This window comes from Xenopus laevis, chromosome 2S (assembly GCF_017654675.1).
Source record: "Xenopus laevis strain J_2021 chromosome 2S, Xenopus_laevis_v10.1, whole genome shotgun sequence".
Lineage (NCBI taxonomy): Eukaryota > Metazoa > Chordata > Amphibia > Anura > Pipidae > Xenopus > Xenopus laevis.
The window spans coordinates 131,260,866-131,285,504 of NC_054374.1; the positions used below are offsets into that span (position 1 = coordinate 131,260,866).

Here is a 24,639-nt window from a genome sequence, read left to right on the forward strand (position 1 = left end):
CAGTGAACAGACACCCAGCGTATATTTTAGGCGTGAATGAAGAAATAAAAGTTGAGCACATAATACAGCAGGGTGCTTTCTCCAGCCCTGATACAGTCACCTAATCACTGGTCAGCAGACAGAATGGAGGGGTTGAACTTGATGGACTTTGTCTTTTTTCAACCCAAATTAACTATGTAACTATGAATGAACTCACAGGATCCCTTTATTTTTGATCCAAAACAACAGACCTGTTGAACTAAAACACCTCCTGACCAACTTAGAGTTATAGTTCAACAACACCGGGCAGGTCTGCTATACAGCACTGTTGTTGCAGCCCTATACTGCAGACGACTTGAAATGGCACCATATACACAGCCTGGAATATTTTCATTTTGTCCCCATTAACATCAGGCTCGGCAGGGGAAAAAGCCTTTAAATCAATGACAATTTGATCACCGCAATAACAAGAATAAAATGGATACAACACTGTTCCCTTGGCTTTCACTCTCGATTCTGATGCTGTAATCACTCTGACTCTTTTATAGGAGGTGGAATTGACTCATTTGCCTTCATAATTACTTTCAATGTGTATTCATCTGAAGGGCTATAAACGTTCCCAGCAAAGAAAAGTCTCTTTTTCTGGGTAATAAAATGAACATTGTGCTATTGTGGGTTTATTATTCATAAGGTGCAGAGCAATTTAATTGGTCTATGTGGAGAGGCTGAGGCAAGTCCCACTAATGTATTCTTGCTGCCCACAATGACTACAAGGGAGGGGGGAGTTCTTTAGCAATTTCACCAAATTGTATTGTGGGTACCAGTATTGCCACTATCACACTGATTCTTACTGTGTCTCAGACACGCAAGCATTCTCTGTGTCTGCTGGTGGGGCTTAAACAATATGCATAGGAATATATTCAATTTTTTTATTTTTATTTCAATTTATATACTGTAGATGATCTCGAGTTCAAAGGACAAGTCAATCGAAGATGCAACCATTGTAGCCAGGCATTGTATTTCCTATTAGATCAGTGCATTATTTGTCACAGGACAGTCTGTCCTGAAAAAAAAAAGAAATAGTGTTGTGTGTGAATTCCCTGGAAAGAAATTTTGGGAATGAGGGATGGGTGCCTGAGGGTATGTACATCATGCTCTGTGACTGCTGGATTGCGGGTGATACAGAGTGGACTCTATTAAACATAGTCAATCAAGGCGTGACTTCGAGATGGCCCTACATTTGCACTGATGCAGAATAAATGTCATCTATGCCTTGGATCTAATATAGGGAGATCAATACTCCGTCTGCCCTAAGCAAAACTCAATTGCTCTTCTTCTACACGGGAGCCTGTCCATAGCAGTGGCAAAAGCCTTGGGCCAAATTACCTTCATGGGACCCTATTATCTTTAAATGTGCAGTTTTCTGGGTGTTATTAAATCATAACTCACAGCATACCCTGGCAGCTGAAAGACGTGCAAGGCTGTTGATATTGTAGTTCAGCAACAGCTCTGTTCTTTGCACTCCTCTAAACATTGTTCTACATTGTGATGCATTTAAGGCTTGGTGCACGCATAGAGGACAGCAACAGGCAATGGGAAAGTCAGGGAGATATGCACTGCATCCATTCATATTGAGGGCAGGGGCTGCTCTTCTAACTTAATATAAAGATTCCGAACCCATTCATATTGAGGGCAAGGGCAGCTCTTAAAGATTCAGAGCAGATAAGTCATCATGCCAGTGCACTGTAATGCTCTTTCTGAGTACTTGGTACAAGCTATGGGCACATATAAGCTCCTATAGCAGTATTATGGGCTCTGAACAGAGACTTGTACAATCTTCAACTCTATAGCATAGGGTAGTTGAATGAGAAGACAGTGCCTGTGTGGTGAGTGGAAGCAGACCCACATCCCAGCATGTTCCTGACAGACACCAGCTTGCTCCACTATCCTGCTCCTATGTAATAAAGATTAGCTGCCTGCTAATGATGATTTTTCCCTGCTGCAATCTTCAGCCAAGAATCACAGGAATACTTATCTTTCCCACAGCTGCCCTGCTGCAGAAATAAGTCTACTTCTGTCTGGGGTTGCCGATAAAGGCACCGGCTGTGCAGAAATCCAACATGCACCATTCAAACAGCGCAGAGCATAGCATCAAATGGAAAGGGAGGGATGGAAGGGCTAAGGCAGCCTTTACTGGAGAGATTGGGATTGGAGGAATAGGAAATGAAAGAGGGAGGGGGTCTCTATTCCCCACCACTGGAGGGACTGGGGGTGGCAATGGTTCTTGAAACTCGTTCCCGGTACTTTCTCCTGTAACAGATCCTACTTCAGTATCCCCATAGCAAGTGGACAACCTTATACCAGCAAATCTACTTTGAATGTCTTTATCCTCTCTCTTCTCACGTCTTCCCCTCTCACATTTTATTATGTTATCAGTCCCTTCATTATAAACAGTGGCTCAGAATTTCTAAACCTTGATCAATGGGGGAAGGTTTTATTCCTGTTTTGAGCCCAACCAGCCCAACTCTCTTGACAGAGCACTATTCCTTGAGCTAGAGGGGGAGATCCGAACCACTGCTACTGCTGCTGCTGCTGCTTCTTCTTGCATCAGGAGAAGACCAGGTACCCCAAGGACAATGGTTCTCTTCTGCTGGGCATTTCTCATTTTCTGTGAGTGGATCCTGCAAAAGGTAAGGGGAAAAAGTGGCACCCCCCTCAACTCAGGGGCAATTGAAAAAGAGTTTGGAGAAGCATGGGGGGCACCCCACTGAGTAAAGCAATATGTACAGGATACAGTGAATCCATCTGCTTTCTGTTATGCATACCCCAATTTTATAGATCTAGCCAGACTGCTTACTGTAGTGAGAATTCCACAAGTCTGTACTTTATATTTTTGTAGGGTTAGGGATACCATAATCAGCACAGGCAGAAGGCATAGTCACTTGCTCTCTGGATGCATTTTGTACCATAAAGAGGTCTTTCCTTTCTGTGATATTGTCTGGATGACTGGTTAAAGTCTCTTAAATTGGTAATGGTTTATGGTGAACTTGTAGAGCCCACTGGGATGTGCAGTGCTATTCTTAGCACAGAAGAGATGCTGGAAGTTGTAGTTAAAGAACACATGGGGCTTTTTCTGTTCTGTTAAAGCACAATGATTATGCGCAGGTACAGGTTGGAGAGAACACCCTGGTGTTTTCTATTTTCAACTTTTATTTCGATACTCATGACCCTAAATACACACAGATGCTCTGCGTTCATTATTTACAAAGTCAGGAACAGTTTTTCAGCTCAAACCGCATTTCACTTGGACTTTGGATATTGTGCTTTTCTTTTCTATCTACAGTTTTTTAATCCCCCATATGGCACCGTTGCATGGTTTACTTAAATAACCACCGGAGCACTCTGGTGCTCCCTTATCTTGGTTCAGGGCATGGGAGATTCCGCTGGTAGTGAATTACTGAAATGCTTTTCTTAAAAAATAATGTGTGTGGATATCCTTGCTGCTTTGCTGTTTAATATGATGTCTCAGATGCCAAAGCTACAAAGAGTTCTAACCTAGATGAATTTAGCAAAAGCCTATGTATGTCAATCACTATAACAACCCGCTGACATAAACATAATTTATATTACATTTCACCTATAACAGGGTGTGACACTGCATATGTCCCCCCTGAAAGGATTCCAGTGCAGAACTGCTGGTTCAGCCACCCTGTGTGATGTTAGCAAATAGCAATTACAGAGTGCATTTACAGTATATGCCTCCACAAGTGCAAGGGAACTTTGCCTAAACCAAGAATGCAGAGTATGAACAGTAAATCTGAGTGCAAGTCTCACTGCCACTTGAAGAGTATCCTCTAACCTGGAGTTAAGCAATATTTTACACGCTCCTCTGAGCGCTGCATGATTATAATGCCCAGCACTGATCTCCTGAATTCACTTAATGGCTGCATATCAGTGATATGACTAGATTGTAGTGTCTATCATAATCTGCATATTTTCCAATAACGGGAGAATGCAGAAAATATAATAGAAGCTGCTGCCATGGGCCAGTACCTGTACATGTTCAAATAAACATACAGTATACATTGGTGTGTATCGTATAAGTGCATTGCAGACTACTTTTAATACAGTGTTTGTTATGCTCACAAACATCTTATAACGTAGAGTAAATTAAGTATTTTATCCGCAAGACACTATTTCCCAAAAGTACTGATCCTTAGCAAAGGATTGTGGAAAACGGTGGTTGGGTAGATATGACTCCTGCAGCTGCAATGGGTTAACTCTCTGCGTGCCAGAGAGCAGGCCAACCTGTTGAAGTGCACTGCAGATTAGAGATCTCTCTGTACATGAGAAATGCATGCCATAAGTCTTCCTGCCGTTCTGGGGAAACAGAAGGAGAGCAGAAGGAATGATCTGAGCTCCGTGTTACAATGGCAGAAGTTATGTGCAGTGTATGAGAAATCCTGTTCATTTATAATTTATGATTGCTTTGAATTTAAATGATTTTTTTGAGATGGGTGTGTTGCAGGAAAATGTAGATGATCTGGGGGACTAATGAGCACAGATTCAGGGTTTCTGTATTTCAGTCTCCTTTTCTTTGGCAGACATGCACCAAGTGACTTGGCAGATTGCAAGAAGGTTGCAGACCTGGAATATAATATTTTTTGGATCCTATTTGCCTCAATTAGAGAGTTAACACTGTATTCAGCAATACTCATGTTTTAGAGCCAGAAGCATATCATAACAAAGCCAAATAGTCAAATACACTGAGATTTTTGATCCTGCTACTCCCCAGGCTGGATTCTATTCCTTGTGCTAAGATTACAACTACAAATTTCAAGAATCACAGGAATACTTATGTTTCCCACAGCTGCCTTGCTGCAGAAATACATCTACTTCTGTATTGGGCTGCCTATAAAGTCTGTGCAATGTGCACTGTTCTAACAGCGCCGAGTGCGGAATCAAGGGAGGGATGGGCTATCATAGCCAGTGCTAGAGAGATGGGGATTGGAGGAATAGGAAATGACAGAGGGAGGGGGTCTCTGTTCACCACCACCGGAGGGACTGGGGGCAGCAGTGGGTCTTAGAACTTGTAATAAAAATCCCTCTACCAGCTCTCTTTGTTCACCCCCTTTATATTTTTATCTGCGAATAATTCTACCCCCTTTCTTTTGCTGCTAACTTGGATTTTCTAAGCCTGGATTAGTGAGGATAGATGTTATCCCTACTATAAACCCAACTCTCTATTCAGAGCACTGTGGTACATTTCTCATTATCTGCAAAAGGGAGCCTATGTGAGACCCCATCACTCAGGGACTTTAAACATGCAGTTCTAAAGGAGTTAAGAAAGAAGCGTGGGAGACAAGCCTCTGAGCAAGCAGTACCTTGTTTTTTTATATATAAGAAAAAAAAGTCAAATCCGAACACATAACTTACCCAGAAGACAACTGGTAGCAGACACGGGGAAGCAGTAGGTGGAGGATACAAGTCTCCTGCTTGGAAGCTCCTTGTGTGTAGGCTGCTGTTTCTGTCTCTAAGATTAAACACGGTGAGCTCAGGGGGATGAGATAAGCTTATTTTCCAAGATCAGGGAGTTGTTTGGCAGCCAAAATGAGTTTTCTGGCTCATAGTAATAAAATGGTTTTGTAATAAACAGGCCTCTTTGGACAGGGTGGCGTCAACCTCATCCACTGATCACACAGGTACAGCTTCAACACACGACATGTGTCGTCATTTTGTCTTAATATCAAGGATATAAGCTGCAAGATACTATTGCTGAAATAAAAAAAGCCTGTTATATGATGATGATAGAAGATGTATTCCAGCAACAACTGGATGACCTTTCTACCAGCCATTCTGCTTCCCTGCTAAAGTTATTTTAAAACATAGTAGCTGCTATGGCATTTACAAAGACTGGATGTCATCAATAGGAAGTCATGTTTTTGCCTAACATGGACCCTGTTGTCTGTCGAAATTTCTGTACAAACGTGTGTCGGTGGCAGATCCACAACTGGGGTTCATTTTAAACCACATTTCAAGGATCGATCAACGGTTGGACAAATTCTGCTTCAGTAGGAATAATGTTGACTTCAGGCAACAACTTGGTTTAAATATTAGGTACATGTTTATTTTTATATATTGAAGAAGATCCATCACTGCTTTCTATAGGACAACTTATTGTCGAAGATACCATGAAAAACATGTTTTTCCTGCCCCTGTTTGTATATATTTATATTGTAATTGTAGATTAGGTTGAAAAAAAAGGCACACAGCTATCATGGTCAAACCTTAAAGAAGTAATAACGGTATCCTCTTTGTAAGGTGGAGAATGCATGTCACCCACCCATACAATAGACATGAACTGCCTGGCTGACACAAACAAATGTATTTAAACAACTAACTGTCTGGAGAGGGAAAGGTTGTGTCTACATTTTTTGACTTGTAGCCCAGGAAAGAAACAGAATCCGTCCCTAAAACAGCAGTACCGTCTGATTAAAGCCTTGATATCTGTCTCTGGCTATGTCTGATCTGTTTTGACTAAAAGAATCCCACGCAAACATTAAAAAAAATATATAAATCTGCAATTAAATTAAAACGTGAGCTGCAAAGCCCAACCGAAAACATTTCTGGTCTCAACATTGTCTGCAATCTGCTGTCTGCGTTCAGTCGTTTGGTACATGGCTGCCAAATAATAAGAGTATGAATAGGAATTCTGATTTCTAGAAGAAGCCCATTGCCTACATCACTTCTGCACTCTATTATCCCCCAGATCATGTACACGGTCTATACAAACAATGCAAAAATCATTTGAATTCACAGCTAACATAAATGATAAACCAACAGGATTTCTCATACGTTGCACATAGGGTTGTCACCTTTTCTGGAAAAAAATACCGGCCTTCGTATATATTTATCTTTTTTCCCTATTAATAACATTGAGATCAACCATCATTTTTACCGGCCAGGCCGGTAAAATAACCGGCCAGGTGGTAACACTAGTTGCACATAACCTGTTCCCATTGTAACCCAGAGAATGTCTTTGTTTCTACCTCAATTCTTCTGTCTCTCCTTAGCAGGAAGATTTATGGCATTCATTTGCCTTTTACAGGGATCTCTGATCTGCAGTGCACTTCAACAGGTTGGCTCTTCTAGGTACACAGAAGATATATACACCCCAGACTGTATATACTATATAGTAACACTATGTTTCCCCAAATAATTTTAGATTAGTAAGTTATTTTGCTAAAATAACCTAGCACACACCTGGCACCATGCCTTGCAAAGATAAAGGCACCCTAAAGCTGGTATTATCATTTTCAATTGGTCAGACGATCTTGTAAAAATCCGGCAGATTTATTAAATGTTGCAATTTTTTGTCCTATGCAGATTTTCATTTTTCATTGGAAGTGTCAGGCCTTTTTTGGGTTAACATTGTTGCAAAGGTGTACTAGCAGTTCATTGTGCTGAAAAGATGTTGTCGTGCATTCTTCAGAATTTTTTTATGTTTTCTGCATACATGAAAAAAATTTCCGAACTTTTTCCGAAACGTTCTCCTCGGAGATGAACAGCGCCTCGAATAAATCATGGAAACATATGTAATAGCACAGGAATCCATTTGCAGGCAATTCTACCAGTTTATTCCTTGGGGAACATTAATAGTTTTAGGGGAAGTGTTGTAATAGCAAAAATTCCCTATGTAATATTAATCACAAGAAAAATGCTACAATGCAAACTGTAATTTTACGAGTTTGCAAAAGCTTTATGAAATAGGGGCAACTGAAAATATTGTTTTCCCAAAATGATTAATTGTTTAGACTGTACAAAGATTTCAGGTCTTGTGACATTGCCCCAGTATTTGAATATAAAACCTTTATATGTAAGCAATGTGATTGGGTTACAGAATTCCATGTGTTGGTGAAATAGAATGACAGCATGCTGGGATTTGTAGTTTAACAACAACTGGAAGGCCACAGTTTGCCCTTTAATGTTCTAAGGGCCATGGAACAATGAAAATGATAGGAATATTATTGTGTCCCTGTGTGAAGGTGATTTACAATATATGCATTATACAAAAGCCTGTGTAGCACCAACCAGTTGTATAGGGGTATTAACTCCTGTGGCTATCGGGGTCTTTTATCAGATAAAGCTTCTTCTTCTTGTCTGTTATGATATGTAGGATCATTGCAATATGTCACACTAACAAGATTATTGGCCAAAACACAGACATGTGGATTTTGAGTTAATAGGCATATCATACCAGTAAGCAGGGACATTTCCATGCAGGTATTTGCTGCCACTACTGGTAGGAAAACAAAAAAAATTATTTGTGTCACTGCTCAGAAGTTCTCTGGTTCAGCCTTTTCAATGCGTTGTCCAATACTTTTGATATTGGGTTTATTGCTGATGAGTCTTTATTTTATTGCAGATGGCTTCTCACTTGTTACAATGAAATAACATGCAAACCCTGTGTAGGTTCTCATTCATGCAGATCATGGTATATCTATAGTAATAAGAAGTCAAATCAACTGAACCTGCTGTTTTTTTTAGTTGATTTGACTTCTTACCATAGGTAAAATGTAAATCCATTTGTGAAATGTGAAATTCTAAGCTCTAAGTACTAGTGATGGGCGAATTTGCGCTGTTTCGCTTTGCCGAAAAATTCACGAAATTCGCGGAACGCCAAAAAATTAGTTTTTGACGCCGGCGCCCGTTTTTGACGCCGGCGTCCGTTTTTGACGCCGGCGTCCGTTTTTGACGCCGGGTTCCTTTTTTTTAAAAAAAATTTGGACGCCGGCGAATTTTTGCAGCGAACTTTCGCGAATTTATTAGCTGGCGGCGAATCACGCAAATTCGCGCCTGGCGAATAAATTCGCCCATCACTACTAAGTACAGTATGTACAGAAACTGCCCTGCCTGGAACACAGGAGAAAGGCTTCTATGGGAATAAGTAGTATGTAGAATACTAGCAGCCCACTGAAGACATTCCATGATTGAGTCGCTTGAGTGTGAAAACGTAGGTGCTGTTTCTCAGCCAACTACATAAAAATACAAGAGGCGAGTCGGGTGATCTGCTTTATTTTCCCCTTGTCGTAATGTAAATTAGAGAACGTCAGGCTAATTAATCAGAGCTGCTTAACAGAGGTTCAAAAAAAGCCGTCAATACTCATTAACATGTAAGGAGCAAGAACATATGTATTTGATCTTTAGTGTTCACACACTTAAAGGTTAATCTTTCACCCTCTCTAGTGATTTTTTTCTGATTTGCTGTCAGCCTCACCGCACAGTCTCTGTGCATCGCAGTTTATAAGTAAAGATAAATGTTCAAAGCAGAATCTTCATTTGTATCTGAAAAATATGATGTTGAAAATATCCATATTTCTGGTCTGGGACAGCCTTGGCTCTGCTACAACAGACTCCGTATGCTGCAGGTGTCAGGTGTTGCTTCTCTACATATCGTAATTTGGTTGAGTCAGTGATGAAATAAGGCACTTTTTGTTTGTGGTACAATAATATTCTCTCTAGAAGAAAGCAATGTTACAACATATGGCAAAGCTGGGCACTTAGTAGCAAGGCCATTAACCCTTTGACTACACTTTGTGGCAGACATAAAGAAGTGATCATGGAAATTCAAGGATCTATGTGTAACACCTATTTGGGCCACTCGGGGTTAATTCACCAGCTAGAACACTAGAGCATGGGTTTTACGCGACTTACACCCAGGGCAGGGCCTTCGCTAAGTGGAAGTGTTCCCTCTATGGTGTAGTGCAACTACATCCCCCCCAGGCTACTGTGCACACAAAAACAACTTGGGTGCCAGGAGGTTCTTAACAATCAGGAACGGTTTATTTACTATGCACGAGGCAAGTGACCACAGGTTTCAGTACTCACGCAGGAGCTTGAGGAAAACAGCATATTGAGAGTTCACACAGATCAAAGGCAGGCTCACACAGAGAGTACACAGGCAAATGCAGTACAACCTTTCCCTCCTGGAAGTTGTCAGGAAGCAGCTTCTACCCTACAGTCCCTCTTCACTGAGGTCCCTGACTGGAGGCAACACATAAAGCCTCTGGGAAGCTACTCCCTTACTGCAAATCCTTGTTGGAGCTTCAGCTGCTCTTTCTCTCTATCCTCTCTGCCTTTCTCTCCTAGAGAGACTATGACAAGTCTGCCCTAGTGTAACTATTCCTCATTCACGGGGTTACCTGGTCCCCCACTTGGACACATGACTTCTTCTGGGCCTATTGCACTCAGTCCCCCTGAGCACATCCAGCTGGAATCACATCCAGAGGCAAAAGAGGAAGAGGCCACTCCCTGCACTCACTATATAGCAGTGAGTCAGAGCAGTGTCATCAAATCTCTCAGCCTATCACTGTAAAGGTTATTCTGTAACAGGGATTCTACCCAATAACCAAAGGAAATGGTGAAAAGATTAACTCTATAGGGCCTGTATCCCTATAGGGCCCTACATATGCATGGGCATAAATGGAGGTAGACTCTGTGACAGAGGAAGGGGCTCACAGTATAGGAGTGCAAAGGGCCCCGATTGAATACCCAATATTTATTTGCAAGACTGGACATCTTCCTAATGTTTCTATGGGGCCTACGGTGGCTCTAGAGATGGTTTCCCACATCAATTCTAAAAACAAAACAAAGCAGTACATTGTCATATGAGTGACAACACATCATTCTGATGTAACCATAATAAATGTTCTTTTTAACAAAATGATAAGGTATTCTATTAACATATTAGAGCCTTTTACATAGATTTGTAACTTATATTAGTCTAGTGCAGAAATTCACAAAACCAGCCCTACTTGTGCTGTTATGGTAGAAACCTCAGGATTCTCTCCTTTCATCTTTTATATATTTAATATTTGTATAAACAAAACTGTTTGGAGCTTAGTTGGGACTGTATTTTATATTATAATAATATTATATATAAAATCTGCCCCTAAATAAACCCAATAGGCTAGTTTTGAGTCCAATAAGGATTAATTATATTTTAGTTTGGATCAAGTACAAGCTACTGTTTTATTATTAAAGAGAAAAAAGGAAATCATTTTTGAAAATGTGGATTATTTCATTATAATGAAGTCTATGGGAGACGGCCTGCCCGTAATTCGGATCTTTCTGGATATATATATATATATAGACAGTTCACCAGTACAAATTCTAATTCCTGTCCAGCGTCCATGTTTAGCATCTGCAGCAGTATAGGGCTAAAAAAAATTAAAAACGTCACCTCTGATTCAGGGTGGGCTGATCTGCTGCAAGAAGACTATTATATTTTGGGCAGTACAATATTGACAGCTAATATTGCATAAACAGATGGTAAGATATTATTTTATTCCCAGGTTTCCAGTCCCAGAAATTGCACAGAAACCAAAGGTGGATGTAGATCTTTATGGATTCATTAATCCCTTTGCAGCTGTACACTGGCCTATGTCTGCACAAAGCTCAATCTTAATAATATGTCAGTAAGGACTTGCCTAATAGGAAAACAAAGGAACAGCTTGGCATTTAAATCATAAAATATATATTTTTTAAATTCGCTTTAAAAATCGTTGTCAAAAATTGTTGCACATAATTATAATAAATACACAAAGTACCATACTGCTCCATACATGAGCTACATAAATCATTTATTGGCTGACAGTATACTTTTTCTTATTAAAAACAAACACAAATCAAATTCAGAAATAGAATTTCAGGAACGACATTGTTTCTAAGATTTTGGAGGCAGCAGTTATCATTTTATTATTCACAGCCCAACCTTACCTGTACGTTGCTTTTATGTAGAATTGTGCTCTCGTCCTCAGTATGTTTAATTATTAACCACTTTACTTATTATGGACACCAGGTGAATGAACTGCTTACACCAAAAATAAACAGGTAGGTTCAGAGTTAGACTGGGAGAAAAGCCAGTGGGTCAAATTGACCCAGGTCTGCTCCCTGTAGTACGACAGACCCACAAGTGAAAGGGGTTCTGGAGTTCATAGACCTGGTGAGCCCCAGACACACAGTCCAACAGAGGGAAATGTTTATTGGCTTGTGTATGTCTATGCACACATGCATTTATGGGAGAAGACCTTAGATTGTTAAGCTCCATAAGAGCAGGGACTGATGTAAATGATAAATAATATCTGTAGTCGTTTCCTGTGATAGATAACTCAGAGCTCAATCCTCTGATTGGACAGTTCAGCATCAAATTATGCAGAACTGTCCAGGGTTCAATGTTGGGTCCAACAGATACCTAGATATAAACATTGCTAGGGAAAATCTGCTTGGATATATACAGTTGAGTTGCGTTGACACCCATTACTGTTATACAGTATATCCATATCCAGTAATGAAGGTTATAGTTCTGCCAAATGTATAAGAGAATCTAAGTTTAGGTCATGTGACATTTTAAGAAGGAGCCCTGCGGAATATAAATGGTTGCTATGAATACAGACAAGATTAATCATACTAAGTTTAAAACAACATTAGAGATATGCTGGGCTCTCTGCAAACTATAATATGGTACCTAAAGTTCTGCCATCAGTGCCTAGTATTCATTTGAGCACAGACTATAAAGCTTAAATGGTAACTTTTCCTTTGGGGAATTTCCCCCTCTTCACCCCAGTGATTTAATGCAAGAAGGTATGAATTTGTCACTTTGTGGTTTGGATGGACTTTATTATGAACTTTACTCTGGTCATTGAATCAATAAAGCAGTGATATTTGTTTACCATTAGTGATGGGCAACTTCTCCCGAATTTCCTGTGAAAATCGCAAAACGGCAAAAAAATTGTGAAACTCTCATTTTGACACCTGTGTCAATTTGCATAAATTTTGATGTTCATGTCAATTTTGACGCCGGCGTTAAATTCAATGGGCATTCGAATAGTGTTGATGCACGATGATTTTGACACAAGCAACTTTTCCGACGAGCGTTTGATGCCGGTGAATTTTCGCGGGAGCTTTGCAAATGTTTGCCCGTGGCTAAATGCGGAAATTCGCATGCAAATTTGCGCCTGGTGAATTTATTCGCCCATCACTATTTACCATGTGTGTATATATGATAAAGTAAATTAATTTAGTATTTATAAATGATGTCAGCATTGTAATTAAAACATAGCTACCTATGTATATTCTTTAGCTTATTTCAAGGATCTTGGGAAGGTAATCACCAATGTAATACTCTTCTCATAGACTTACAAAGGGAGACAAATCTTGGCAGTTTGTTGCTGCAGCTTGTCCCAAGAAGAGCTGAGGTGCCCATCTATCAACTATAATCAGCACTAGCCTTTGGCAGTGACAATAGGCACAGAATTACTGCTCATTGCTTAATTACAGACAATGGGAAGTGTCATAAAAAGAACATGGATTCAGTTATCACTCAGGAAAACAGATGAGAATGTTTCCAGGAGATAACCTTCCCCATGTGCCACACTTGTGTCACTTCACATTTCCAACAACAAGAAGTGATCTATGGTAAAATCCTTATGACTCTTTGCCAAGATTTTCCCAGTAGATCTGTCGCAATAAAAACATAGGGGAAATCGCCTTTTCTGCCATATGCTCTGCATGGAATGAAATGCTTGATGACAGTCACTGTTTGCTTTCAGCCTGTTTGCAAATGCTGCTTCAAAGAAAAAAGATAAAGGGACTCTTCCTGTGATTGTCTAGAGCTTTAAAAGCAATTACATGTACATCAAGAGACTCTGTGATTTGTTTCTGGGTTTGGATAACCTCCTTGAATCCAACCTGCACATTTCTATTCATTCGGAACCTAAAAAGAAAACTTGCCATGAGTGGGCCACTGAATAAACTCATTATTGTGCAGCAGCAGGGCGTTAAATCCATCAAACAAGGCGCTCAAATCAGATATCAGTTGGTTTTCATTTTTTCTCAATTGTCGTTTTTGAGTTATTTACCTTTTTATTCTGCAGCTCTCCAGTTTGCAATTTCCAAAACTGGTTGCTAGGGTCTAAATTACGCTAGCAACAATGCATTGAATTGAATGAGAGACTGGAATATCAATAGGAGAGGGCCTAAATAGACAGATAAGTAATAAAAAGCAGCAATAAGAATAAATTTGTAGCCTTACCGGGCATTAGTTTTTTAGATGGGGGCTGTGATTGTAAGGAGCGCTCGCCGGCACGTCCGTTCATGACGGCATCCCATTTAAGATGGCGGTGCCCAGGGGGGAACCACGTGGAGTTTGTACGTCAGCGCATCAATCTGGACACCAGCATCATGACGCCAGCGTCAAAACGTCAGGACCCAGCGTCAAAACGTGGAGCGTCAACGTGCAATGTCAGCGCATGACGTTATCACGCACGTTTTGGCATGAAAATTCACCTATAAAAGGACACCAGAGGTTTTCAGCCATTGCCCGATTATAGGTTCAACTCTGTTGTGTTCCTGGGTGTGACTGGGTATTGTTATTTGAACTTCTGATCTTGTCCTTTGCCTATATCCCTGCCTGAATTGACCTATTGTCTGGATTGACGACTCTTCTTCTTGACCCCTTTTTGTACCACAAACTGTGTTTGTACCTACAAGCTTCCTCAGGTCTGGACTGGAAGTCAAAATAGGCCCTGGTATTCCAAGTACACAGAGGCCCAAACAGCCCTCCACCAGCCCACTAAATAGTGACTTTCTATGGGACGTTACAGCAGCCCCTCTGGCATTTGCCAGAACTCACAGATTGCCAGTCCGGGCCTGCTCCTTGGTCTACAACTGCAAACTGAGCCTTCCAGCCCTGACAGCGATCCCCTGATTGAAAGCTGGAAAGAGATTTTTCAGAAGAAGAAAGCAAATAGTTAAAAAACTATAAAAAATTGAAAATGAAAGTCAATTGAAAAGTTGTTTAGCATTAGCCATTCTATAACATACTGAAAGTTAACATAAAGGTGAACCACCCCTTTAAGCTAAAAAGACTTTTAATGAAGGCATCTAAAAGCTTGCAAGGTCATGTAGAAGTCAATGAGAGTTGTCTTAGGCAAAATTTTAACTATTTATTCAGTTTTCCAAGTTTTTTTTTTTTTAGGTATTCAAGTTTTGCATTTTTTTATATTGGGATTTTTTTAATAAATAAATTGACAACAGTTTCCCTTTTAAATTGCGAGTTTGTTTGAAGTAGGAAAAAACCTCTAAATGTACACAAATCCAAATTTTGATAAATGAGGCCCTCTGTTTTTGTAATCAGAAGGAAAAAGAAAGTTATGATCCCATAGGGATCCCAAAGTTATTGCACAAACTGTTGTAGTACAGTCAGAATATCAAGATTACAGTCCACCTTGATAGCCCAATGCGTTTCGTCCCAATATCGACTGCATCAGGGGAATGAAATATCAACAATCACAAAGATGTTTAAATCCCTTGGCTAAGAAAGTTTTTTCAGCCAAGCAATGTTTGTAGTTTTATGTATTCAAGTGTCATACAATACTAGTAAATGCGACCACTAAAACATAGCGAAAAATATAAAGGAACCCCCCCAATGAGAAAGTACCTTACCTAAACACAGTACTGGGGCTCATTTATCAACACTGGGCAAATTTGCCCATGGGCAGTTACCTATAGCAACCAATCAGTGATTAGCTTTTTGAAGCCAGCTGCAAGTAGAACAATCAATGCAGCAATTTGATTGGTTGCCATGAGTTACTGCCAATGGGCAAATTTGCCCAGTGTTGATAAATGAGCCCCAGTGAGTTACAAGAACCATTTCAAGTTGCCAGTGCCTAGAATCTACAAGAGTTTGGAACTCTATCCAAGATGGTGGATTGGTCGTTTAATAGTGGGGATGAACGCTGTGTTTTTATTGGCTTGTAAACCAATAAGGTTAGTGGTATATGATGTACATAAAGTCTTATTACACCATTCAGTGTTGTGTAGATAAAACATTGTCTTTACCAAAATTATGCTCCAAAAGGAACAGAAATGCGCCATCGTAGGGTGAAGCAAACCACTATAATGTTTTTTTTGCATTTACCTTTCATTTAAGGGTGATAGATGGCAGGGAGATTTGTGGGCTGCGATAAAAATGAACAATTTCAGGCGGCAAATCTTCTTCACTGGCAATAACTGAAATCGCTGATGGTAAAACCTACGCATCGAAATCCTCCTGAGGCGACTTCGGGCGACTTCGGAAGAACAAAACGATGCATCGGTTTTACAATTGGTAATTTTGGTTATTGCAGGTGAAGAGGCATTTTGGGAGATTTTGCAGCCCACAGTCATGCATTTCTATTGCGGGCAACAAATCTCCCTGTAAGCCATGGCCATAAGGGAGAGAGTTGAGCAAAAATACATGTGGGGAGATAAGAAAACATACTTGAAGTTGTCTCCCCGAAACCAAAAGTACTAAAATCAAATTGTTAGCTAATACCACAATGGAGCAAATGACACCACATGAGATAAATAAACTGTATAAATTTCATCCCAAATGCGAGCACAGAAGAGAAGCCTTTGCTTCCAGAGGGGAAATATACTAAAACCACTGTAAAGCTTTATAATTAGGGTCACGAAAAAAATAACTAAATGGGCAACAGTATGGAATATCCCCCGGTGGCACTCATTATCACATTATCATATTTTGTCAGCAAAGAGTCCTTTGTGACCCCAGTAAAACTATTCCATTACTTTTTATCTTTTGAATTTTAAGGCTGCCTTCCCTGACAGCTATGCAAACATATCACTGAAATAATGCAATTCAGATTTGACAGACACTGGAATCTTCGAGATAATAACAAATTCTTGAAAGGGAAAATAATAATAAGTTTGCTTCAAGAGCCCTCAAGAAAACATTACTCACAGCAGTTATTAGATTTCACTATTAGGAACTAATTTTTTCCTGTTGCATTATCTTAATTGTATTTGCATAGTTTTGTATGCATTTTCTCCTCAATAAAAAAAAAAAAAAAAACATCGGGATATGTAAAATGTCCTGCAGCAGAAGACCTTTCCTGTAACATTTTGCTATCTGCTGTCTGCAGACATTTTTTTATCTGTTGTGTGTACAAAGTCCCAAATTCTTTGCTGTGTTCAGTGAAGGTTCAGATCATTCATCTTGATTACTTAGGTCTGGAACATTCTGCAAAATAAAATGATTTTTGAGATTATCATTAGGAATTCAATCTTAAAAAGTACAGTAAGCATTAAGTGTAAATCCAGTAATCCTGAATGATTAGCACCTTCCATGGCTCTTCTGCATATCCCTGGAACAGGGATACCCAACTCCACTTAAATTGACTGCACATTTGTTGGCATGGGTAAAAAGGCAAGGAGTTAGTTAGTGGATGTGTCATAGTTAGACCTCATGCTTTCTCCTGCAAAGAATCCTAGATGGGTGGGCTTCAGGGAGAGGAAGCACGCTGGCAAAGGGTGAAAAGAGAAAAAATATATTTGGTATAAAATGAGAAAAAGAGGCTGGAAAGAAACATGGGAGAGCAAAAGAGAAATGTCCACGGAGAGGGAAGAAAATAACAGTGGATGGATGGATGGAATGGCACAGATAAAAAGTGAAGGAGATAATAAGATATGGGGGGTAGGTTTGCCACCTGAACAGTTTGTTTTTTCTTGGGGCTGTTTGGGTCACAACTGTCAGTTCAGGTTTCAGCGTTGTATAACCTGAACAATAATCTGACCAATAATCACCTCTGATGTCAAAACCCCACCCACGTGTGGCACAAACAGGCCCCCTGATGTCATAACCCCAACCCCAAATGTCACACATAAGAAAAAGAATGGCAGGAAAGCAGGAATACACTGAATACAATGAAGGAATGAATATACTTTCAGCGTTAGTAAAGGTCACTTTATCATAGCAACAAAAGTCTGATTTGGCCTAGAGGACATTTTTGTTTTCTAGTGAGACCAGCCAAGGTTTAAAATCTCTGTTGGTTTGAAACTTGCTAGGGTCTAAGGCCGAGCTGCAATGGTTAGTTTCTAATAGGGATGCAATTTGGGTTTATAAAGATTCGGTTATGGTATTTTATTTGGACAATCGTTTTTTAAGTCTCGTTCTCATGTGACTGAAATACAAAAAATGTCAGCTTTAATGTTTTTAATAGGCTATTATTACAATTGCTTCAATATTGTTTTCTGAATACAGCGATGGATACCTCAATTATTCATTGCATCTCCCTCTTCTGACACATTTTAGTTGTTCTTGTGGTTTCATAAGGCTGCCAGCACATATTATTATTTACAGCAGGGGAATGACAGTTTCCTTATTATAAGCAGTAAATGTAAAGTGACAGAACATTTTTTATACATATAAGCAGTATATACTGTACATATATATTTAGTTACACAGAGAGGAGCAGCACTAGCAGCACTAGCTCTGCCATTATCAGACCACACCAATTATAACAGGCTGCCATATTTCAGTGTCTCAACTCAGAAACCAATGATAAATGATATGGCGACTGTAAAGAAGAACTATTGCAAAAATGGAATATACGGTTCAACATCCTAATATTAGAAATTTTCAAAATATAATCAGTTTTAAAATCCTGTACCATTCCTGAAATAATTAATGATAATAGTACAGGTATGGCACCATGGTTATCCAGAAACCTGTTACCCAGAAAGCTCCAAATTATGCAAAGGTCGTCTCCCATAGACTCCATTTTATCCAAATAATCCAAAATGTAAAAAATGATTTCCTTTTCTCTGTAATAATAAAACAGTACCTTGTACTTGATCCAAACTAAGATATAATTAATCCTTATTGGAAGCAAAAGCAGCCTATTTGATTTATTTAATGTTTAAATTATTTTTTAGTAGACTTATGGCATGAAAATCCAAATTACAGAAAGATCCATTATGCAGAAAGCCCCAGGTTCCTTGCATTCTGGATAACAGATCTCATACCTGTAATAATAATATCAAGTGAATGTGAAGTTTCTCTTTACTATTCCCCTCTCAGCATTTGTAATCTGATATTGATTATTACTGATTAGTTCAGAAATGGGTCAGAATATTAAATTAAATATATCTAGAAAATTCTATTTTCAGTAAAACGAAACTTATAATAATTTCTTATTTCTGCTATAGTTCCCCTTTAAGATGTGTTTCCTTGTCCCTTTTGTAATCAGTTGTGCTTTCAGGTCAGCTTCCCTAGCAAATATAAACATAAATGTATCCTCTGCATGGATTTTTTCTATAGATACATAAGGAAAAATTAGTACATATAGCTGACATTTTATGCTTTGCCATCACTGGCAGTTAATATGTTTTTTTGAGGTTTCAAGCACTGTAATTGCTTTTCTGATAAAAGTAGAAACATGTATTCTCCTTCCCCATAGAAGGCTTTTTTATTCCATTTTCCCCATGCTTGTAGTGGGAGATATCATTACGTTACAACCACAAGAAGTTATAATAAGTTGAAATACAGATATGCAAATGCTGTCACCAGTAGCTGTTGCTAGTGATGCTAAACCAGATTGGAACAGTCCATTGTTTTGTGCAAATATTAAAGGGATACTGTCATGGGAAAAAAAATGTTTTTCAAAATGAATCAGTTACTAGTGCTTCTTCAGCAGATTTCTGCACTGACATCCATTTCTCAAAAGAGCAAACAGATTTTTTTATATTCAATTTTGAAATCTGACATGGGGCTAGACATATTGTCAATTTCCTAGCCGCCCCAAGTCATGTGACTTGTGCTCTGATAAACTTCAATCACTCTTTACTACTGTACTGCAAGTTGGAGCGATATCACCCCCCCTCCCTTTCCCCCCCAGCAGCCAAACAAAAGAACAATGGGAAGGTAACCAGATAGCAGCTCCCTAACACAAGATAACAGCTGCCTGGTAGATCTAAGAACAACACTCAATAGTAAAAACCCATGTCCCACTGAGACACATTCAGTTACATTGAGAAGGAAAAACAGCAGCCTGCCAGAAAGCATTTCTCTCCTAAAGTGCAGGCACAAGTCACATGACAAGGGGCAGCTGGGAAATTGGCAATATGTCTATCTGCTGGAGAAGCACTATTAACTGATTCATTTTGAAAAAAACATGTTTTCCTATGACAGGATCCCTTTAAGTTTGGGCACATTTAATAAATCAAATTTGTACCCATAAACAACCAATCAGCAATTAAGTTTGTTCAGTCTATACATTTTTTAACCAACTCTTTGATTGGTTGCTACAACATACTTCATGGGTAGAAATATTTCTTCTGTTGATTCTCCCCTACAGGTTTATGGAATAGCTGCTTGAGTAAGCTGAATCCGTGTTGTTGTAGTTGGCACTCTTTAAGGAAAGGAAACCCCACTTTAAACCCAATGGGCAAGGCTCAGTTTCAAGCATGTTATATGTAAAGAGAAATGTAAAGGGCACCTGTTGGGTAACAGTAGGTTTTTGCCCTCCGCTAGAGCTACTCTACCCACACCGGGAGGGAGCCATGTCTGGTGCATAATGAAAATCTGCAACGAATTGCTCATTGTGCGCATGCACGTGACATCACATGCGCATTATGCACATGCGAGTGACACAACATGGCTGCTTGCACCGGGAGCTCCCTCCCGGGGAGGAGGGGGTAGCGTAGCGCTGGCAAGGGGGCATCCCCAACTGGAATGCGAGCTATATTAGCCCACACCTTTGGTTGGAGATAACATTTTTACCCAACAAGTACCCTTTAAGGAATGATCCTGGGCTTTCCTCCTAGAATTCCTTCTGATAGAAAAGAAACAATCAGTGGGCCCCAGTTGTGGATAAATGTGTGATATTTGCTGCCTTATGCCTACAGGAAGTTAATTATGTATTCTACACATTTAAATTATAAAAAAAAACATATATTCTTTATACCTAGAGCAATACACCTCCTGGTTGTATGCATGAAAATTAAATCGCCACATATTGATTTACACTGTTATGCACTAAAGGGTAGATTTATCAATATGAGAATGAAAAAAAAATCAACCTTAGTTTTCATTCTTTGTAATAATTTATTCCCGGTTAGAAAAAATGCCCAAAAGGACTTGGCAAGTCATCTGACTGCAACAATACTGGTCGATGAGGACTGCCAAATACTTAGGGGAAATTTTATCAAAGGTCGAGGTGAATTTTCAAATGGAAAAAAAAAGAATCTCAAGCAATTTTTTGTGTACTTCGACTAAGGAATAGTCCAAATCTGATTTGAATTTGAAAAAAATTTAAAAAATTTGAATTTTGAAATTTATCATGTACTGTCTCTTTAAAAATTCTACTTCAACCATTCGCCATCTAAAACCTGCCGAATTGCTGTTTTAGCCTATGAGGGACCTCCTAGAACCTATCTGGAGTCAATTGGTGGACTTCTAAAAAACAAAGCTTTTTTTTTGTAAAAACTTTGAATCGATTTCCATTGAATGCGCTATTCCTTCAATCGTACGATTCGAATTTGGCAGAATTCAGACCGATTCAATCAAAAAAGGGCCAATTCGAACAAAAAAAAACGTCGACTTTGCTGTGCAAATATTATTTTCGAATGGAAAAGTAAGTTGTAAAGAGTGATGGACTAAATTTGTGAATATGTCGAAAAATTTGTAAATCTCATTGAAGTCAATGGGCGTCTATATTATTTTGATGCACGTCAATTTTGATGCAATTGTCAAAATTGGTCCAAATCCATTAAAGTCAATGGGCGTCCGAATAATTTAGCTGCGCAACAATGTTTATGTCACCGCAGATTCACGGATTAATTTGCTTGCAGCGAAAAGCGGAAAGTCACTGGGAATTCGTGTCTGGCTGATTTATTCGCCCATCACTAGTTGCAAATAAGGTTGTCCCCTTCCATTAGAACAAAGCCTTTATCTTTTTTGTAAGTGGAGTCTAACCAGTCACCAGTGTCGGACTGAGACAACAGGGGCCCACCCAAAAACCTTAGACAAGGGGCCCACCAAGTTATCTTAGACCAGGGCCCCACTCTTGGTACTATTATTCTTCCTCTTCTCACTTAACCTCTATTCTTCTAGTCTCTTTTCTTTACATACTATAATGTATTATTCCATCTATTTAGCCGCGTTGTTCTCATAGAAATAGGGAATGGCCATGAAATAGGCCTAATGTTTAGCAGCATGAGGGGCCACAGACACCTGGGCCCACCGGGACTTTTCCTGGTATCCCGGTGGGCCAGTCCGACATTGGAAGCCACCAAATCTGAGCTCTATCCTTCCTCTAAATGGTTATTTGCAGGACTTAAAAGGACAACATAGGCTTGATATTGATCTTGAAAGGGTGGTTGTGTTGTTTTAGCATTGATAAATGGCTCTGTGAATGTAATAACAAGAGGATCTGTCCCGTGCTACAGACTGCAAAAATAAAAAATGGAATGTTAAAAAGGTTTATTAAGAGCTAATTCTCCTTTTTTTCTTATCCTCTTCTGTAATGAATACATCCACTGTTAACCATATTTTGTCTGCAAAAGCAAACAGAAGCATTTAATTGATCTGTATGGATAGCAATTGAATGTTTACTAATCAACACAAAGCTTTTAGCAATTGGTGAATGCAGCATTAATACCTGTAGGCCAGATGGCACAACTCATGACTGGTGTGTGTTATTTCCTTGGGGAGACTGTAGTAATGGAAATGCCTAGAAACTTTAGCAGCCACTCATATTCTGTATCTGTGTTTGCTTAGATACGTGACTCTTTGTGCCATCAGCAGTCAGCAATTTTACCTAGCTATCCAACATGGCAAGGAGATTCAGAGGATCTGAAAATGGGGTGAGACTTACTACAATTAATGTGTGGCCTGGAGGAAGAAAGCATTTGGTTTAATTTTGCATCTTGTATACTGCTACTTTATTTGTACTGTACTTGGGGGGGACAAATATTTCAATATATAAAAAAATAAATACAAATAGCAGCACAGATTTAATGGAATATAGACACACAGGAGTTCTTCTTCCCACTAACTTCTCACTCGTGCACTTTCCCAACTGCACGAGTGGACAAAAATATATACAGGTATGGGATCCGTTATCTGGAAACCCGTTATCCAGAAAGCTCCCATCTGAGCAATGGAAATGCCATCTCCCATAGACTCCATTTTTATCCAAATAATCCAAATTCTTAAAAATGATTACCCTTTTCTCTGTAAAACAGTACCTTGTACTTGATTCGAACTAAGATATAATTAATCCTTATTGGACGCAAAGCCAGCTTCATGTTTATTGGGTTTATTGAATGTTACTATGATTTTATAATAGACTTATCGTATGAAGATCCAAAAAACCCCAAGTCTAGAACATTCAGGATAACATGTCCCATACCGGAACATGCAAAAATAAAGGCATATTAAAACTATATTAGTCCAAATTAGCCATTAAAAGGAAAATTAATCTCACATGGAGAATATACATGTAAGTATATTAACCACTTTATGTGCTACATAGATAGCTGTTAGCACAGTCCCTTTTTGTGCAGTTGTACTCACATTCAAGGTGGGTGCATGGTAAATTGGACGCACACTCTCTGAATATTAATATAAAGGCCTTGTTGTATTTACTGCCTACTAGTTAAGTACAGAATATCAGCAATTGCTACTTGAGCAGGGATAGTGGTGGAAGTCATTAGAAAAGGCACTCATTTAACATATGCTTCTCACAGTTGGACACTAATAAAGACGTGGCGTTACCACACATAACTGGCTCCCAAACTATTATTCCTAAACACAGACGCAAGCGTTGTATGACAAGGATGACATTAAGGGGGCTGTTTATCAAAGTCCGATTTTTTTTTTCTGGTCTGACTTCTAAAGAGGAAAACCAGGAAAAAAACTCAGACCTGCCGAGTTCATGTAGAAGTCAATGGCAGATGTCCTGATCTGCTCTGGGTTTCGCCCAATAATCCAAAGATTTCATGGTTTGCGACAACAAATCCAAAAAAGTTGCAGTTTTTGGTGATAAATCCGAAAAATTTATATGATTCAGATTTTTTCAAGATCTTATTGATTTTTCTCCCACACAAGAAATTTTCAGAATTAATAAATATCGGGAAAATGGATTTGGTCGCAGTAATTTTCATAAAATAGTGGGAACTTTTCGGGGGTTTAATAAATAACCCCCTAAAAGATAAGGAGTACAGGTATGGGACTCCTTTATCCAGAATGCTCAGAACCTGGGTTTTTTTTGATCTTTATGTAATTTGGATCTCCATACCTAAAGTCTACTAAAAATGATTTTAAAGATTAAATAAACCAACTAGGATTGTTTTGGCTTCAATAAGGTTTAATTATATCAAGTACAAGGTAATGTTTTATTATTACAGAGAAAAAAATTTGAATGATTTGATTAAAACGGAGTCTATAGGACATGGCCTTCTGAGCTTTTCTGAACGGGTTTCTGGATAATGGATCCTATACCTGTGTTACCAAAGTAGACAAGTACCTTAACACTGAAGGGCTGGAATCATGGAAGCCTCATTTTCAAGTAGTTCATATATTATAGTGGATAATGGTAAAACTAATATAGATATGGGCCAGATGTTCCCCCAGCCTATGTTTATTACTGAGGAATATTTATTTTTAGCTTTTGTTTATACATATACGGTGCATAGCTTGTTTCCAATTGTTTTTGCTTTAGAAGTATAAATTGTAATTCTTTGTCTTAAATTCTCTGCTAAGGGCAGAGACACAAGCTGCAATTTGGGGAGATTAGTCTCCCGGTGACAAATCTCCTC

General features: G+C 39.1%; 1 protein-coding gene and 1 long non-coding RNA gene across 2 annotated transcripts in view; one reads left to right on the plus strand and one right to left on the minus strand.

Annotated features, from left to right (window-relative positions):
* Positions 1-2,139: 2,139 nt before the first annotated feature.
* nxph4.S (neurexophilin 4 S homeolog) overlaps positions 2,140-24,639 on the plus strand; it is a 122,785-nt gene continuing 100,285 nt past the window's right edge. Inside the window, exon 1 of the mRNA XM_018250058.2 lies at positions 2,140-2,669. Coding sequence (XP_018105547.2) covers positions 2,616-2,669 — 54 coding nt within the window. The 5' untranslated portion in view covers positions 2,140-2,615. The remainder of the gene's footprint in view (positions 2,670-24,639) is intronic.
* Positions 15,612-24,639, minus strand: part of LOC121400683 — a 28,522-nt gene continuing 19,494 nt past the window's right edge. Inside the window, exon 3 of the long non-coding RNA XR_005965909.1 lies at positions 15,612-17,059. This is a non-coding gene — a long non-coding RNA (uncharacterized LOC121400683). The remainder of the gene's footprint in view (positions 17,060-24,639) is intronic.